We start from the raw sequence: 19,345 nt of genomic DNA, 5'->3' as shown, positions 1-19,345 counted from the left end.
AAGGACATATCTGCGCATAGCCGTCTAATGTTGAAATTATAGTTTAAAGAGGAAAGAGAGCTAATTAACAGCACCCCTGGCTAATTCTTGGACTACTTTTCTTTAACCCTCACGGCCCAAAAACGTGGGTCACGATTTCATAACAGCGGGTCCTTTACCTTCCTTGGGGCCCGGCATGGCCAAGCGTGTTAAGGCGTGCGACTCGTAATCTGAGGGTCGCGGGTTCGCATCCCCGTCGCGCCAAACGTGCTCGCCATTTCAGCCGTGGGGGCGTTATAATGTGATGGTCAATCCAACTATTCGTTGGTAAAAGAGCAGCCCAAGAGTTGACGGTGGGTGGTGATGGCTAGTTGCCTTCCCTCTAGTCTTACACTACTAAATTAGGGATGGCTAGTGCAGACAGCCATCGTGTAGCTTTGCGTGAAATTCCAAACAAATCATACCAAATTAGAAGATCATTCTGTTCCATATCTACGATGGATGCCTCAGTTTGGAGGGGGGGCATATTCTCTTGCGTTCGATTAATAATGTGTAAAAAACATAATAAAACCAATGAGAAGAACGTCATAGAGTAGGGTAGACTTTGATTCTGTTGTCTAAAGATATTTCTTTAAGTACAAAGCTCCACAATGAGTTATCTGTGCTCTGCCAACAATGGGTATCGAAACCTGGTTTGTAGCGTTATGAGCCTGCAGGCATTTCACTGTGTCACTGGGGAAGGCGTCTAAAGATAATCATGAGAAAAATAATTAAACGGACAAATAATTCATTCTTATAAAAATAACATCATAAATATGTATTTGTTTGTTTTTAATTTCGCGCAAAGCTACACAAGGGTTATCTGCGCCAGACGTCCTAATTTAGCAGTGTAAGAGTAGAGGGAAGACAACTAGTCATCGCCACCCACCGCCAACTCTTTTACCAACGAATAGTGGAATTGACCGAACATTATAACACCCCAACGACTGAAAGAGCGAGCATATTTGGTGTAATGGGGATTTGAACCCGAGACCCTCCGATTATAAGTCGAATGCCTTAACCACCTGGCCGTGCTGGGCTCATAAATATGTAATAAAGTCAGTATTAAAACCAACAATCATTTAAATATGTTTCATATTGCTAGTAAAAGCACCCATTGTAACAGTAGAAATTCCATGTGTGATATTTTCAGTGTAATTATGCTTGCGCATATACATAAAATTATTTAAATGACGTAAAGCGCCATCTGTTGCATATAATAGCCTGACGAACAGCTCATAAAAGTGCTTAAAATATACAGGGTGGCCCGTAATTCCCTACCCATCCATATATCTTATGTATCCAGTGTATCTATGTGCTGTCCCTCATTCTCGTTGCATAATATTATGCGACGCCATATTCTGTGAGATATTTTCCTCAACATGGGCTTACATCGGCCATATTTCTCTGAAAAAAAGAAACAAATTATAATACACGCGTAATTGAATATAACATAATAACATATAGATGAGTAAGGACTTACGGGCCACCCTGTACGTATAAGAAATGAGTACGCGTAGCTTGCGATGCAGAGGTTAAGAATGTTTTTTTTTTTCCCACAAAAAATATGCCAGCGGAAATATGAAGATTGCAATTACAAAATTATTATTTTATTTTCTGTTTTAGTTTTTCTTTATAAAAAAAGCAATAACGTGACTTGAAATATGTAATTTAATACAATGTATATCTTGAAAGTATACATAAACAATGTATGGGAAAAAAAATCCCTCAAATGATTAATGGGATTTGAAAATGAAATTCAACTGTATGATTAATATTTTATCAGTTACGAACACAAATGTTTCTATTTTTGTCCTAGATGTCATACTAACGATTGGAAATACACAGTCTATGTATACTCCATTTAATGAAAAACGAAACTTGGTAAGAAATCCCATCAGTACTTCTAGTGGCCATCCGTACGAACTGATTCATATTTATCAAGCACTGGAGATATAAAATCTATGCATTTTAAAAGTAAAACAATTTCTTGGTTCATTCCCAATCATTCCTAGTTGATTAGACCATATTTACAAAATATTAGAAGGTATTGCAGGACAAAGAAATAAACTTATCTCAAATTGTAGCAGAATACATTCTGGAAGTAGCCTCAAAGTCAATTCTGTAAAGTAGTTACAAATCAGAGGAAAAGGTGTCGATGCTTTTACCAATACAATGTTACTTACAAATAAGGAAGGTAACATTGTTTGTAAAGTTCATGATTCTTGTATGAAAAAAATGGCCCGGCATGGCCAAGCGTGTTAAGGCGTGCGTCTCGTAATCTGAGGGTCGCGGGTTCGCATCTCGGTCGCGCCAAACATGCTCGCCATTTCAGCCGTGGGGGCGTTATAATGTGATGGTCAATCCAACTATTCGTTAGTAAAAGAGTAGCTCAAGAGTTGGCGGTGGGTGGTGATGACTAGCTGCCTTCCCTCTAGACGACTAGCACAGATAGCCCTCAAGTAGCTTTGTGCGAAATTCAAAAACAAACGAAGGAAGTATTGTTTAAACAGCTCTTTCTATTTATTAAAGGCACAAAAATATTTGTCTACTTTCAAGCTATCGAATTGATAAGCTGTTCTTCGTCAATAATTTGAAAGCATAAAAAATAAACGTAATTAAACCACTTATCTTTGAGTTAAAAATGTTATTGTAATATCTATGCTTGTTTTAGTATAGTTTTCTTTCTTTGCATGTGACGCACATTCTTGACTATGTATTGCGCAAGTCCTGTTCTCGAAAAATGTAGAAGATACTTGAGAGTGAGCCCCCCAGTGCCACAGTGATATGTCTGCGGACTTACACACTAAAACCCGGGTTTCGATACCCGTGGTGGGCAGAGCACAGATAGCCCATTATGTAGCTTTGTGTTTAATTCGAAACCAAACTTGAGAGTGAAAATCAACATTTGTTTTATGAAGACGTGATAGAACATTGTTGAACTTACTACTGGCTCGCGTGATTCGTATTAAAATCAGTTAATCGAAAGACAGGAAAATATTATTATTGGACAAGTACATCAGTGTTCTACAGGTCTAGTAAGTATAATTGTGATTAATATATATAAAACGCAAAACTATATAATTTAACCAGGAACGTTTATACATTTCGAACATTAAAAACCATTCAACTTCAGTGAATTACTATTGTTTCTACGAGAACACTAAATATCTTCGCCGGGAACTATCAGTTTGTAAGGGTGTGATCATTTGTGATAATTATTAGTAATAGCCGTTATTACAAATTGTATTGTTTATATATTAGAATATATGTGCTAAAAAAGAAAATTGTGTGTCTCAATCGTGTTGGCAAATGTCATACATTTGATACATATTAACAGTTAATGTCTAAATTCAAATTTCCTGTTATTTGAAATAGTAATACGTAACGTACGTAATATAATAAATCGGAGACTCGTCCAAGATAAATTATAACGCGTAACAAACATACAAACTTATTTGCTCTCCGGTACCATAAAGAATTATTCGTTATTGTGGAACAGTTAAATTAATGTCCCCCGACGTATAAGGTTCAGCGGTAACTTTACAAACTTATAACGCTAAAACCCAGAGCTCATTTCCCCTGGTGGTAAAAGCGGAGACCACCAATAATGTAACTTTACACTAAAACAAATTGTCTGTGGTTGGTAATATTTTATTCCTCTACATTTTGACCTTTTCACATCTAAAACGTTTGCTCTTCAGTTGCTCAAATGTTAACTTGATGTAATAAGCTTGTTCTTCCTTCCTTCTGCAGCTGTAGTTCAAGTGTTCAAAACCTTTGCTGTTCCAGGTGCACAACATAAGTGAGGAACTTCACAATTTTGTAATACGTCTTCTTTTTCGAGTCCATCAACCGAAACTGGACTCTTATCTCAAGATTAATTTCGTTATTAAGAAGCGATGTTTTCAACCTTTATTGTTTAACTCACATTCTTGGTTGAACTACAATTGAACAAGACAGTTATCAACAGAGGTTCAAAGCACTAAAAGCTAATAAAAGAAACTGAAGTCAAAACCATTCCATCATTCTGAATATATAAGATTCTTGAATAATTTCAAAAACAAAAAACCCTGAACATACATTGTATAGAAGGAACCAAGGTGAGGCAGCAAACGCGTAATATTTACATCTGTCATTTGATTTAGTAAATACTTCAGCCCGTCTGTGGTTACAGTGAAACCAAATTATTATCAAACAGAAAATTTTTCCTCAGGTTGTTGGACTTGCTGCTCTCTTGGATCCATATCCAGATGAATATCTACAACAAAGCAAAAGATAAAGCCCATGGATGCCTTGGTTGCGTATCATCTTCATCTCTAAATGAAATAATTGGTGTCAGTGACGAGATTGTTCGTGAAGCTGAAGAAGGCGACATTAAAAAGGGATATTTTTTTTCCAATCTGCCTAGACACAGCACCTGACTGTGGCAAAGACCAACTCTCTTTTGTTCCTATATATGTCTATGAATAAGAGGCAGTGATGCAATCTGTCCTACATATGGTTGTGTACTCTTATATTAAGGCAGCAGGGATGTTCATTCAACTGTAGAATCATTTTGAAAACTATGTTTTTTATTTTACAAGGTCAAGGAATTACACCAGGCTTCACACATGCATGAAAGATCTGGTTATAAAGACACGTCATCGAACCTCTTTTCACAACGCTTAAATTAAATTGTTGTGAACACCTGTACAAAGAACAAAACAACGGTACAATCTCTGCAGAAGTTTGGTAACTGGTTCAATTTTTTGAAGGCAGCATAAAGCGACATGATCCCTTCAAGGGCATTCAATGGTGGCATCTTCAAACCAAGGGGATTAGGATATTGCAGTCATTTGGTAACATATACTTCTGAACACAATTACTGTCGTGAAGCCTACATTAGAATACATTGTATACAATGTTAACTTAGATCGTGAAACTTCATCATTCTTGAAAGCTCTTTAGACTTTAAATTCTGACTCTATCTAGTTCTTCAAACAAAAAACACCACCTGGCTTCCAAACAGCTACAGTGACAAACCTTCAAGGGTTAGTTTCAGAACTTGAAATCACGAGAACCTGGGAAAGTTTTGACTAACATTTTGCAACAGTTGATATAACAACAGATGGTGTCGATTATATCGACTGGAAAAGTTTCCATTAGGTCTACACTTAAAACTCGAGTCACGTTAACTAGCAAATATCTTTACCAAATGACATCATTTTGTGAAGTACAGGATTTGATAATAACATTCTCTAACAACTTAATTTTCTGAAAACATGTTGCTGTTCTTTATGTCTACCGATTGTTTAGTGTCTACAAATGCAGATAAAACCTGTTTTATATTGGTAACTTCAGCTATTAACTTTAGGTTTTTGAACGTAAATTGTTTGCTTGGTTATGTTTAGATGTCGTATAGTCTCTCAAATCATATAAAAAGTACCAGTCAGAAATAAATACAGTAAACTATGGTTCTGGTTCATAAATTCAATAAACTAAAACGTGACAACGATGATTAAAATGAACAATTCATTAATTCAAGTCGGTATCAGACTCGTTGGATTACTTTACGTCTTTCGGCGACTGGTACAAACCATTCATCATTAGTAGACGTCTCTTAAAAACAACAAACTAAAACTAATTAAATGATGGTGGTGTAAAAGAACAGACAACAACTAAAACAAGTGAAAATATTCAACCAGTATTGCGCTGTTTTAACAGATTATTTAAAGCTGTGACGTTTATAATTTAGTGAATTTATCAGATTGGTTTGAATGTAGGGTATAGAAGTTTACGGAGATGCAGCTGAGACCCGGCATGGCCAGGTGGGTTAAGGCATTCGACTCGTAATCTGAGGGTCACGGGTTCGAATCCCCATCACACCAAACATTCTCGACCTTTCAGCCGTGGGGACGTTACAATGTGACGGTCAATCCCACTATTCGTTGGTAAACGTAACTCAAGAGTTGGGGGTGGGTGGTAATGACCAGCTGTCTTCCCTCTAGTCTTACACTGTTAAATTACGGGCGACTAGCGCAGATAGCTCTCGTGTAGCTTTGTGCGAAATTCACAAACAAACAAACAATGCTTGAATGTGGTTTATCAAGCCACCACCCACATATCTTGAAAAACTGTGTCATCTGAGATGTCCTTCGTTTTTCTCAGTAGAAATTAATTATAATGAAAGTTGCCAACAACAGTATGAACTCGTGACCATCGAGTTGAAAACAATCGACATTGGACAACGTATTTCAAGAAGACTGGGAAACCATCATTCTTATAAAGTGTGATTAACCCTCAGTAAAATCACCATGTCATGATCTACTTACTTTTTGAATTACAAATATTGAAAGGTTTAACATATATATAAATTCATTATAATCTAAGCAACATTGTCACTACACATCGTCTTACGAGAACTTTAAACCCTTCTCAATTAATAAGTAATGACCTAAGTAATGCACATGTTTTTAATTGTACTTTCCTGAAACATTACTTATGTCAATTAAAACATAACAATAAACAGTTTCATGTATTAATCATGCAACTATGGAGTGAAAACTTAGTCTTACTAATGTGTTTACCTTAAGATAATCAGAAGATGCATCTTGAAATTGACAAACTCAATTTTCTTCGTGGATCTCCCCACATTAACTTTAATGAAATCACAGCAAGGCAGAGGGTATCTAATAAAATCAAATAGGAATATTAATAACAAGAAAATTAATAAAGTGTAAAAATAAAATAAAACCGAAAGTCAGAGGGTAAGTTTACAATGATAGAAAAGGGTGCTGCAGACAGAGCGCAGGTAGTCAGTTGTTCAGCCTTGCGATTAAACAAATGATATAAATTTAAATGTTAAGATAGGTATGATTTAAATAAATGAAAACACCTGTTGTGCCATACAAAACATTTAAGGTTTGTTAAAATAAAAATAAATCACATCAGATTGTTTAGTTTCATAGAAAGCGGGAAATAGCATTACAAGAAACACATCATTATTCTAATTTTATGGAGTAAAATTATCCAAATAATTAATTATAATTTCAAAGTAGTTATTGTATTCATGCAGACTGAAAAAAATGAAAACTATACGAGTAATGATGTCTTCAAAAAGCAATAGTTGATTAAACTGTCGCACCAAACATGCTCACCCTTTCAGTCGTGGGGGTATTATAAAGATACGGTCAATCCCACTATTCGTTGGTGAAAGAATAGCCCAAGAGTTAGCGGTTGGTGGTGATGACTAGCTGCCTTCCCTCTAGTCTTACATTGCTAAATTAGGAACGGCTAGTGCAGATAGCTCTCGTGTAGCTTTGCGTGAAATTCAAAACAAACCAAACCACATGAAATATGTGCTGTTAGTTTTTTATAATTAAATTAAAAATATAACGACAGTAACAAACTCTCAACAACAGAGCTGTCCCTGTTGTAATATTCAAGGAGAAGATACAATAAAAACGCAAACTTTTTCACACCGTTGCATGTAGCTAGAAGTTGTCAAAAATCAACTATTATAACAGTATAATGACAAGAAACATACCATACGTCTTCAAGGGTGTTCATGATGGCTAAGTAAGTTCGTGTCATCATTGTTCTTCTTCACGTAGTCCAAGCTGTCCAGTTCAGACAGCTTTTCAAAAATAAGTGTGGAATTCGGTGCTTAAACGTTATTTAGTTTTTTGTTTTTTTCCAGAGAGAACCTCTGATCTGTCAAACTACCAAGTATCACACCACTCAATTTCCCAATATAGAAAAAGTGCTGGTTGTTTATTTTTCTACACATGTTCATTGGATTTCAGCACGATCGTTTGAGCACGATTTAATATTTATTTTTATAAACATAGTTAATGTACGTTAATAGTCAAATATTTCACCGTTTCAATGTTTTTAGAAAAATTGTTTTTCACTAGCATGTTTTAAGAGCTCTTAAAATTTCTCACGTGAGAGGAACATTGGCGTTGTGAAGAAAAAAAAATCACGTGATTACTGATTAAAGATCTAAGCCTCTTCAGCTAAATATTTAGCTGTGATAGAAGAAAGATAATAACTCTGGTATCTATTTACATGATATGAATTTAAAAATAAGCAAATTATTGTTACCCCATATAGGGCAGTTGGCCTCGCTCAGAGCAACGTGTTATCCTCCTTACAACTTGCAAGAAAAAGAAAAGAACGACTACTGAAATGACACCTGGATTTCAAAATGTAAGCTAGAAAAAGGACATAATAATATGATACTTGTATTGACAGAATCTTGGATATATTGTCCATGAAAGTTTTGTTTGAAGTGATTAATGACAAGTTCATATATTTAAACGTAACAAAGTTTGGAAGCCAAGATATAGACTTTTTCTTTCAAGATTTCATCTGTTATAAACTTGTGAATAGTTTACGTAATGATTCACTACGTGATGCTAATTTCAATAAAACGTTTGTTCGATAAATAAGCCTACATTAAATATGAAAGGTTACATTTAGCTTGATTTTAATACTTATTTAACACTTGTTTCTCTATAGATGCTCCACCCCTGAATGACAACTTTATATCGCACCAAAATGGAAAATCTTATTAAACAGATCCTTGCTAAAATTTAAAAAAAATAACAGGAAATTACGCTATAACATTATTTTTTTCCAAAATGGCTTCCTTAATGGTGAAGTGGCATTTCTTTCCTTTTAAATAATGTGCATTACTTTCGTACATTTATTATCATCAACGAAGTTCGTTTTTTAATAACATTTAAGATTGTGGTAAAGTAAATTTAATGCAGAATTTCAAAGTGAGCCGTCCTGGCGGAGAATTGTTGCGATGTTTCACAGGAAAAGTGGCTTTTTTAGCTAGAGAATTCAAACGTACACTGAATTAATCTGTGACTGAAGGAGTCGCAACCCCTTCGTACGGAGTTCGTTGCAGGAATTGTGTAGTAACTCGATCTTCGTAAGTTACACAAGTATATCTTTTACTTCAGTGCGAGTATAAAGTGATAGAAAACATCGAGAATCATGATGACAAAGCTGCCAAACAGAAATGTGACTTATCACGGAGAAAGCCTGATACTGAGGAGAAATAAACTAGCTCAGCAAGTTGTGACGCAAAATCCAGGGTAAAGAAACCAAGTACAAACGTGAAATACAGAAGTACATAAACCATCTCGCCAAGATCCCAACTGAACAGCTGCTCGTATAGTGGCGTTTCTGTTACTAATCTAACGGTGAGGCCGATCTTCATAGCTCTAACTTCACAATAATACTAGAGAAAGTTTTAGCTTACTCATAAACATTTATAGAGTTTGTTTGTTTGAAGTTAAGCACAAAGCTACAGAATCGGTTGTCTGTTCCCTGCCCACCACGGTTATCGAGACCCAGTTTCTGGCGTTGTAAGTCGGCAGAAGTACTGATGTACTACTTGGGGAGAGAGGGAGGGGGTAGATGATTTAAGAAAGCACCTCATCAGAGGAAGGACGTCCCACCCTGAAGTGTTGTGGAACTAAAAATATTTTCTTATCATTTACCATTCCTTTGTGGTACAAGTATGTTTCTGATGTACCATTATCACAGTGACCTCTATATGACTTTTGTCCCCTAATGACACAGGCCACGTCTGCGGAATTATACCACTAGAAATCGTGTTTTGATACCCATGGTGAGCTGAACACAGACAGCCCTTTGTGTAGCTTTGTGCTTATTAACAAACAAACAAACTTTATTCTCAAGACGGCTGGTATGGGTATTTAAACTTTAATTAGAATAAAGTACAGAACAACGTTTCGACTTTCTTAGGTCATCTTCATTTTACTACAAACGGGTTTCTCGTCATCACGAAATAAGCAAACTATATCACTTTTACTCCTTAGGTGAAGCTACTGCTACTACATACAGTAGCACCAACGTTACTATTCGATTTTAGTTTTATAACCGAAAAAACTTTCAAAATCTTACGTTCTTCCATTTTTGATAGAAATTAAAGGGAACAGAAACATAGTCGAATTCCAGTAGTACATACTGCTGAATAATATTATATAATTAATAGATTTAGACCCCTAATATTCAGATGACAGTAAACTATAGAAGTTCTTCTCTCCCACTGCATTTCCCTTAGTACAACTTCCTTTAGCATTTAACCTACTAGGCCTAGCATGGCCAAGCGCGTAAGGCGTGCGACTCGTAATCCGAGGGTCGCGGGTTCCCGCCCGCGTCGCGCTAAACATGCTCGCCCTCCCAGCCGTGGGGGCGTATAATGTGACGGTCAATCCCACTATTCGTTGGTAAAAGAGTAGCCCAAGAGTTGGCGGTGGGTGGTGATGACTAGCTGCCTTCCCCTAGTCTTACACTGCTAAATTAGGGACGGCTAGCACAGATAGCCCTCGAGTAGCTTTGTGCGAAATTCCAAAAACAAACAAACAATTTAACCTACTAACCTACTGTAAGCGTGTAACAGATCAAATACCAACAACGATTAATTTATCGAAGAATCAGGACTTTTATCCGCATAAATCGTTAACAAAGCATTTAAAATTTAGTTAACGTTTTTATCGGCTTAAATATTTTACAAATTTTAGCCTTAACTATTAAAGACTTAAAATATTGCTAAGTTACTTAATTTAATAAAAGAATTGTTATATCAATAAAATTTAAAAAGGTTGCTTTAAAAACTGACTTTGACCATCTAATTTCACCACAGGCAAAAATTAATATTTAACTCGATATAATTTGTGCTTAGTTCACTAAAACTTGAGATGGAATAGGATAAATAAATAAAATGTTAAACTTTATAATAAAAACTTGAAAATCTACTGTGAATAATAAAAGATTGATTACTAGGGGCATGTCACAGGATTAACGTAATGTGTTAATTATACCTGGAGGTTATTAAACACAAAGAAACAGGTATGTCTATGAATCTATATTAAAAGCTATTTTAACATTAAACAATATATAATACTCAGTATGAAACTCCGTAATAGCATATTTTATATAAAACTTTGAATATTTAATATATATATACCTTATTAAACAGAACAAAATGTGTATATTTTCTTATAACAAAGCCACATCAGGCTCTCTGCTGAACCCACCGTGAGGAATCGAACTCTTGATTGTAGTGTTGTAAGTCTGTAGACTCCACTGAACTAGCGGGGTACGCAGAATGAAATACCTGCGATACTTGTGTTTGTTTTTACTATAGCACAGCCATATAGGGTTATCTTGCTGTGTTAAGAGAGGAGAATCGAACCCCTGATTTTAGCGTTGTAACTCCAAAGACTTACCGCTGTCCCAGCGGGGATCAATACCTATATGACATTGTCACATTAATTGTTTTAAACACTTCGTATAAAACAGATATAATGGTGGAATATTATTTAATCTGTGACTAGATATCACCATACGTTTAAAAAACATTAGGCTTATAATTCAATCATCATACCTAAAATTAGAAAGAAAAACTTTGTGAAAAAAAGTGAATCGAAACAAATTTCAAGATTGAAATCATAACTCATAAAAAAGGTAACACGAAACATATCAAAGACAAGAAAGATATTTTGTTAGAATTGAAATGTGATACCAAGCATGCAATTTCAGAAATTAATATTCTGAAATAAGTTTCTGTAATGGAGGTTCAGAATAATGTGTGAAATTTGCTGATATTCAAATACATAAATATGACATAGTCGTGGTGTTTGTTTTTCATTTTGCAACATTTTATTATTAGGGTTTCGAGATGGCATCGATTTTGTGAGTTTGTTTGTTTTTTGAATTTCGCACAAAGCTACTCGAGGGCTATCTGTGCTAGCCGTCCCTAATTTAGCAGTGTAAGACTAGAGGGAAGGCAGCTAGTCAACACCACCCACCGCCAACTCTTGAGCTACTCTTTTATCTTTTACTAACGAATAGTTGGATTGACCGTAACATTATAACGCCCCTACGGCTGAAAGGGCGAGCATGTTTGGCGCGACGGGGATGCGAACCCGCGACCCTCAGATTACGAGTCGCACGCCTTAACGCGCTTGGCCATGCCGGGCCTTTTATGAGTAACAGACGTAAAGTAAGAGAATATGGTTCTTATATCTTTAGATATTATTTACCTGTGACTTGATAATTTGTATAAATGTGGTTTTGTAAGCTGTGCCATCTTTTTAGATTATTTTATGTACTTGTTACATGCAGTCTACAATTAGGAAATAGACACTGCTTTAATCGTTGTTCTTCAAAATCTTCCCTTTTTCAAATAAATATCGCTTATATACGTATAAATATTTAGCGTGTTATATAAAAGCGATATTGAACATAAAAATCATCAAGCCATGTGACAAACATGGCCAGTATAAAGTCGCGGTGAAACGAGTTTATCAGAATTACACTTTAACATATTTGGTATTGTGAAGTCACCAAAAGTTAATCATTTTTGGGAAGACAATGTAGCAGCCCTTTCTGACGTAAAATATTCCTACACTCAGATCAGAGAGATGTATTCTTATCGAGGATTTATAATTTTCCAGATGGGATATAACTTTTACTTAATAGTACTAAAAAACAAAGGAATATGTAACAACTTGGGAAAGTGGAACCATTCAACAAAAGACCAATTGTACCAGCTTTGGGAAAAAAAACCTAGTGTCTTGTAACAGGTGATAACCCATGCACATGAAGATCAGTGGTAAAAGTCGTCCTCTTGTCTCAGGCAACAGTACCTTAATCAGGAAGGATCTCCGATCTCTGTTTGGAAACGAAGCCAACAAAACATTGGCTTACTAAGATAAGGCTTCCAGCTCAACCACCACAAATATTAAACCGCTGGATAACGAAACCAGTATTCATGCTATGCCATAAGAGTACATACTGGCCAAGTCGACAGACACAACGCAGACCCCATGGATTCCTATGCGATCAGAATGTTCAAAATGGTCGCCTGGAAGCCGTTGTTTCCGTACACTAAATGGATAACAGAAATCCTACAGAGAGAATTGGCGTTATTTGAACACGTCAGTCTTATAATGGAGTCTTTGCAATGGAAACTATGATACAAAGCTATTGACAAGATGCACGGATGTCACAACATGATCAAGTGTTGATGACATATACTGTAACGAAGTGGTAAGGCTCCAACTACAACAAAAAATCGATATATACACTGAAAGTAAAAATTTATAAATATCAAGTTTGATGCAAAATTTTAAATTCGTAGAGAAAAGGAGGAGATTGTTTTTGTATTTGATAATAAATTTAAAATACTAAAAAGTTTCGAAATCAGCTTCTTGATTCATCTTTTAATTATGTTGTGAAAAATCGACTTAAAAACATTTTTAGTGCAATCAAAGAAAGACTGATAAAATATTGTAGGTTCATATCTACTAATTGTAAAATATTCTATCCTACCTTCGTATAAAATTGTATGTGTCTGTTTTTTTCTTGCTAAATAGAGTTACATTTACGCTTTCAGGACGAATAATACATTTTTCTAATGAAAACAGCTGTATAGAACTAAACAGTTGATACATCGACAACTGATTATCTGGCTGAGGAAAACCCAGTTTATAAGAAAACGAACTAATGTAAATTAGAGCTGGATGGTAATTGGTATTTTCCAATAATTAATTGACGGTCCCATTAATCAGTTACGTTCAGTTACTACTGTTCTTCAAACCACGGTACGTACAAACAATAAAAAATGAAAGTTGGTGGCAGGTACTGTATTTCCTGTATCCAGCAATTCAAGAAGGAAGTAGCTGGTGACGAGGCTATTAGTCAGTTTTCTTCCATCTGGTTATTAATACAAGAAAGAAAGGGGAAGAAAATTGTGTGACGGTGTGTGCGCGGCCAGACAATTGCTTTCCCTCTGCAGTAAGTAGGTATTTAAAAAATAGTGACAATGGCAGATAGCCACATTAACTTTGCCATAAAAAGACAGGACGAACACGTTTGGTGCCACTGGGAACTGAGTCAGACACTTAAATCATTCTAGTGTTCCTCCCTTTGAATTTGAACAAACTTGAAATAAAAAAAGAACAACTTGTAACTGGGGAGAGCACATATAGCCCGTTATACAGCTTTGAGCTTGATAGCATACAAATATAACAGCAATATTTCGATTATTCAGATAGTTGGATTAATTAAAAATGGTAATAATCAGAAATATTAATTTCAATTAATTGATTATTTCTACGTAATTTTGATTAATCGATAGATGGAATAATTGGAATCACTGATTAATGACTAGTTAGCTGTTTTCAGAAACAGTAATAATCAGAAACATCCATTTCGATTAATCATGTTGTGAACTAACCGATTAATCATGTTGTAAACTAACCAATGTAATCATGTTGTACACTAACCGATGTAATCATGTTGTACACTAACCGATGTAATCATGTTGTACACTAACCGATGTAATCATGTTGTAAACTAACCGATGTATTCATGTTGTAAACTAACCGATATAATCATGTTGTAAACTAACCGATGTAATCGATGCTCGTAGGAAATTAGTTATCAGTTAATCAACTGAACCTTCCAGCTCTAAACCGGTCATTAGGAAAAGACACGGTACCTCATCGTTTCCATATTGTGACAGCACAGATACCCGTCCTCACTGACGGGAAAAGTTTAAGTTAATCTGTCAATTTAAATTATTTAGTGGGCTTTAAGTTAATTGTGTTACTCTTGGTTTCACTCAGAACCAAATCTTTGAGCTATTTATACTGCCCATCATGGAAAACAGTTGTTGAGTATTTCAGTCATATTAAGAACCACTCAACAATAATGTACAATAAAATCTACATTTTTAATCTTTAAGTTACATTGTATTTTGAAATGTGATTGATAATGTAATTAATTCATAACAATTTATTGTGGAATATCCTGCTTGAAAAACAAATTTTCCATCAACAATATTTATGTCTGTTCTACTGTCATTTCAAAAGTGAATGTTGAGCTTTGTCTACGTGCACAGCTTTTTCAGCGGGAGACAGACGAACGCTCGAACAGGCACCACCGTTCGCAATAAATATAGAAGATAAATGCATAAACACATATAAATAGGACAAACCAATATTTTGACTATACTTAGATCACCACTAATAATAAGAAAACACCTAAGACTAGGCACATCAGAAAATACCACGCTCTAATCATATGAATAAAAAACAATAAAATATCGATTATATAAAAACGGTATCGATTGTGAAGTGGAGACAAAATTAAAACTAGTGTTTTAAGATCTCAAACAGACTAAACACCAACACCCGATTTTTAGTGTTACATATTTTTCACATTTACCGTTGAGCCACTGTGCGTGTGTGTACGGGGAGGGAGAGAGGTACCAGGAATCGTAAGTTGGCCTTGTTAAAGACCGAACTTCTGTATACTGATAGAAATACAATTTTAGGTTTGTTCTTAACCATCAAACCGGAAAAAGTAAACCACTTGCATTATAAGATGTAACACATAATAGGTTAGTTTCTTCCTGATTAGTTACTTCTAATAACTTGGAACCTTTTGCCCCATCGAACAGGCCCGGCATGGCCAAGCGTGTTAAGGCGTGCGACTCGTAATCTGAGGGTCGCGGGTTCGCATCCTCGTCGCACCAAACATGCTCGCCCTTTCACTCGTGGGAGCGTTATAATGTGACGGTCAATCCCACTATTCGTTGGTAAAAGAGTAGCCCAAGAGTTGGCGGTGGGTGGTGATGACTAGCTGCCTTCCCTCTAGTCTTACACTGCTAAATTAGGGATGGCTAGCGCAAATAGTCCTCATGTAGTTTTGCGCGAAATCCAAAACAAACCAAACCAAAACTGCCAAATCACATAAGCTAATATTTGTCAAAGCTATAGTCATGAGCTGGGTAGACTTTCCAATACAGGAATATACACGTGACTTCATTTTTAATTCACAGTTGAATATTTAACTAGACAACTGTTTCTTCATTAAATACTTAACCGGTTATAATTATTTGACGTATTCAGCATAAAAACTTGGTTTGTGAGCTCGTTCATAATGGTGATGTGAGTGAGAATCGAGCAATTTAAAATAATTCATATCTGATATGCTATAGTTTCACCTTGTTAAACAAACATTGATCTCATAAATACTGACAAAACATTAAATTATCTACCAGTTGTTCAAATAATATGTTTTTTTATATTTTAAAGTTGTGTAATGATTCACTACCTAAATGTTTTGCTGCACAAATATATATACACACTGCTGGCCAAAATCTTAAGGCCAATGGACATTTTAACCTGGAAACAACTTAACCTGGATGGTTCAGATGGTTTCCAACATAACTGGCACGATAAGGATATCCCACCAGAGACATTTTTTACACGACACAATGGAGAAGGTTTCATCATGATTTGGGGGGCTTTCTCCTTCCATGGAACAATGGAGCTTCAGATTATACAGAGGCGTCAAACAGCAGCTGACTACATTGGCTTGTGTGGAAATGACTGGATCTTTCAGCAGGACAACGCTGCAATCCACAATGCCCGCAGGACAAAGGACTTTTTTCATGGCGAACAACGTGATTCTTTTGGACCATCAAGCGTGTTCGCCCGAACTGAACCCCATTGAAAGTGTTTGGGGTGGATGACAAGGGAAGTCTATAGAAATGGACGTCAATTCCAAACAATGCATGATCTTCGTAAAGCCATCTTCACCATTTGGAATAAAGTTCCAGCCAGCCTTCTGCAAACGCTTATATCGACCATGCCAAAGCGAATGTTTAAAGTTATTCGCAATGACGGCCGTGCAACTCACTACTGAGACCTCTTGATGGGCATTTCCTACCCTGTTTAGGACTTCTTTTTGGTATGGTCTTAAACTTTTGACCAGCTAGTAGTTAGGCTGATTTCATAGTGTTCATATTTTCCCTATTAAATGCTAAAAAGTTTTTCATTTTTATTTTCCCTTTTATTATTTTCATCTTTCGAAGCTCTACTCAAATAAGTGGTTGAGTCTAAAAACGCAAAATGCGTATTTTTCTTTACGTTCATTGGCCTTACGATTTTGGCCAGCAGTGCATATATAATAGTTATTACAAAAACAATTGGTGCGAATAGTTTTTGTTTTGTTTTTCAATTTGGATGTTAACGTTTTGTATTACATAGATTTCAAAAGAAACCTAAACCATACGAGTAATTTCTGGTGGCTTTGTTTCTTTGTTCGATTTGTAATACAGTGTGGGTCATTACATTTAACTTAGCGCGTTAAATTTATAATTTATTTTTATTCACCTTCTCATATTCGTCGTGTATTTTGCGCATTACACCGGTAATATTATAAGGCCATGTTGTTTATTTCGCACTGTCGTTGCTATAGTGTCCTTTACAAAGGGCTCTGCATGACCAGGTGGGTTAAGGCGTTCGACTCGTAATCCGAGGGTCGCGAGTTCGAATCCCCGTCACACCAAACATGCTCGCCCTTCCAGCCGTGAGGGCGTTACAAAGTGACGGTCAATCCCACTATTCGTTGGTGAAAGAGTACCTTAAGAGTTGGCGGTGGACGGTGATGACTAGCTACCTTCCATCTAGTCTTAACTACTAAATTAGGGACGGCTAGCGCAGATAGCCCTTGAGTAGCTTTGCAAAACAACAAACAAACAACCTTTACAAACATGCAGTTATATTCAAACGAAATAATCAATTTGATTATCCTATAAAACCAAATGTCGAATAATAAAACTTATTTTTGAAAGGCCATACAAACACACCAATTAAAATAACCAACTGTTGCTACCCTTTTGAAGGAGACGCGAGAGGAAATTTCTCTTCAGTTAATTTGCCAAAACGGCGAATCCTGCCAAACATCTTCATAAGAGTAAAGCCAAAATATGTTAGTCTAATAATGATAAAATAAAATTACCACTGAATGGTTCATTGCTTTAATAATTATTTGAGCACATCTGACGTAAACTCTCTGATTACAAAATAATAGACACACAAAAGCTGTAACACAACACACTGAAATATAATACAACCTCAGTAAGGATATAATTTACTTTACGAAGTAATTCTGAGAGAACTCCAACCTATACAATAATACTGGAGTTTAGCCAAAGTTATCCTATACTAATTAATAATCATTTTGAAATCCGAAAAAAAAAATGCTCACCGGACTGCATTACTTGTAAGACTATAAGTACTTCTCAAACATAATTATGAGCCCACTTTTAAAATATGGGTTTCTTAATGTTGCTTGAATCTCCTTTTCTTTTTCTCTCTTTCTTCAAATCACGTATTCGTAAGATCGATACTCAAAACTTAAGATTTGGATGGTACTAAATATCAACTTGGGCATCCAGATTAATCGTCTACCTACCATATTTTATGGAAAGAGAATTTGTTCTTTTATTTATCCAGATCCACTCAAAATGTTTTAACCACTAATTATTGCCAACCTTTACTGCGACACCCTATTCACAGCGAGAGGTAGGTTTTCATGTAAAAACAATCAGCTACATGTACTGGCGTTGTTCTAAACTACTTAGGCTAAATATAGCTTACCTACGAAACCAACCTTACACATGTGGATAGTGCAGTCTGGGAACGATATACGCCTAATCGCACCACTTACAGCAAACGGCATGAACAAATTATTTCTTTTGGAAGATATTATGAAGCAATTTTCATGAACAATGTGTAGTCAAGGTATACACACACAAGGAAGGAAAGGGCTGTGTTATAAAATTTAAAAGGTTGTGATTTGACTACACCCTCCCTAGCACAACTAAAGCTGATGACACAACAGAAGCGTACTTGACGTATTTGAATTTAACTATAAACGAGGACAACAAGCGCGCCTTTTTTTAACCCCATATACGAATCTCCCCTCGACCCTCATGCCCCTTGCGTCCTCATACGGCAACAATGTGAGTTACCTCACAATTTTTAATTCAATTTAAGGCCAGAAGAAATACGAATTTTTGTTCGTTTTTTTCACTTTCCGATTTTTTTTGGTCTAAATTGTTTAAGGCTACACCGATCTACGTGATTTGAAAGTTTTATTACGAAAGCAAGGTGAAAACCTAAACTGGCATAGAACTACTGGAACTACTATTTATACTGCTTAAACTGAGTTACCAAAAAACAAAACAAACAAACAAACATTATTTTATTTAAATATATTTGTACCATTTTTCACAATATTTTTATTCAAGATGTCACTACCTTCTAGTATTGGAGTAGAAATAACTGACAACTATTAAAAGCTATAAAACTGTTTTCAACTAACGCCACTAAGGTAAATAGGATGTGAATGGTTAATAGTTCAGCGCTGTATATTTGGGTGGGGGTTAAAAAAAACAACAACACGTAATTGACTGCGTTAGTCAAATATCAATGCTCAA

The 19,345-nt window shown here is 35.7% G+C and overlaps 1 protein-coding gene across 28 annotated transcripts in view; it reads right to left on the bottom strand.

The window, feature by feature from the left end:
* The window catches only part of LOC143236765 (potassium voltage-gated channel protein Shab-like), a 50,958-nt gene extending 32,123 nt beyond the window's left edge, over positions 1-18,835 (bottom strand). For 3 of the 28 annotated variants that reach the window (XM_076475278.1, XM_076475280.1, XM_076475277.1), the window contains exon 1: positions 18,504-18,823. In XM_076475278.1, coding sequence (XP_076331393.1) covers positions 18,504-18,585 — 82 coding nt within the window. In that variant the 5' untranslated portion in view covers positions 18,586-18,823. Of the gene's footprint in view, positions 1-6,587; positions 6,690-7,546; positions 7,712-11,011; positions 11,298-18,111 lie in introns of those variants that run through there. The other 25 variants (XM_076475288.1, XM_076475302.1, XM_076475283.1 and 22 more) reach the window with 25 other exon arrangements.
* Between the last annotated feature and the right edge of the window lie 510 nt (positions 18,836-19,345).

The sequence above is a fragment of the Tachypleus tridentatus genome, chromosome 13 (assembly GCF_004210375.1).
Source record: "Tachypleus tridentatus isolate NWPU-2018 chromosome 13, ASM421037v1, whole genome shotgun sequence".
NCBI classification, from domain to species: Eukaryota; Metazoa; Arthropoda; class Merostomata; order Xiphosura; family Limulidae; genus Tachypleus; species Tachypleus tridentatus.
The sequence above is the reverse complement of the archived record's forward strand: the minus strand, read 5'-3'. Positions and strand labels throughout refer to the sequence as shown.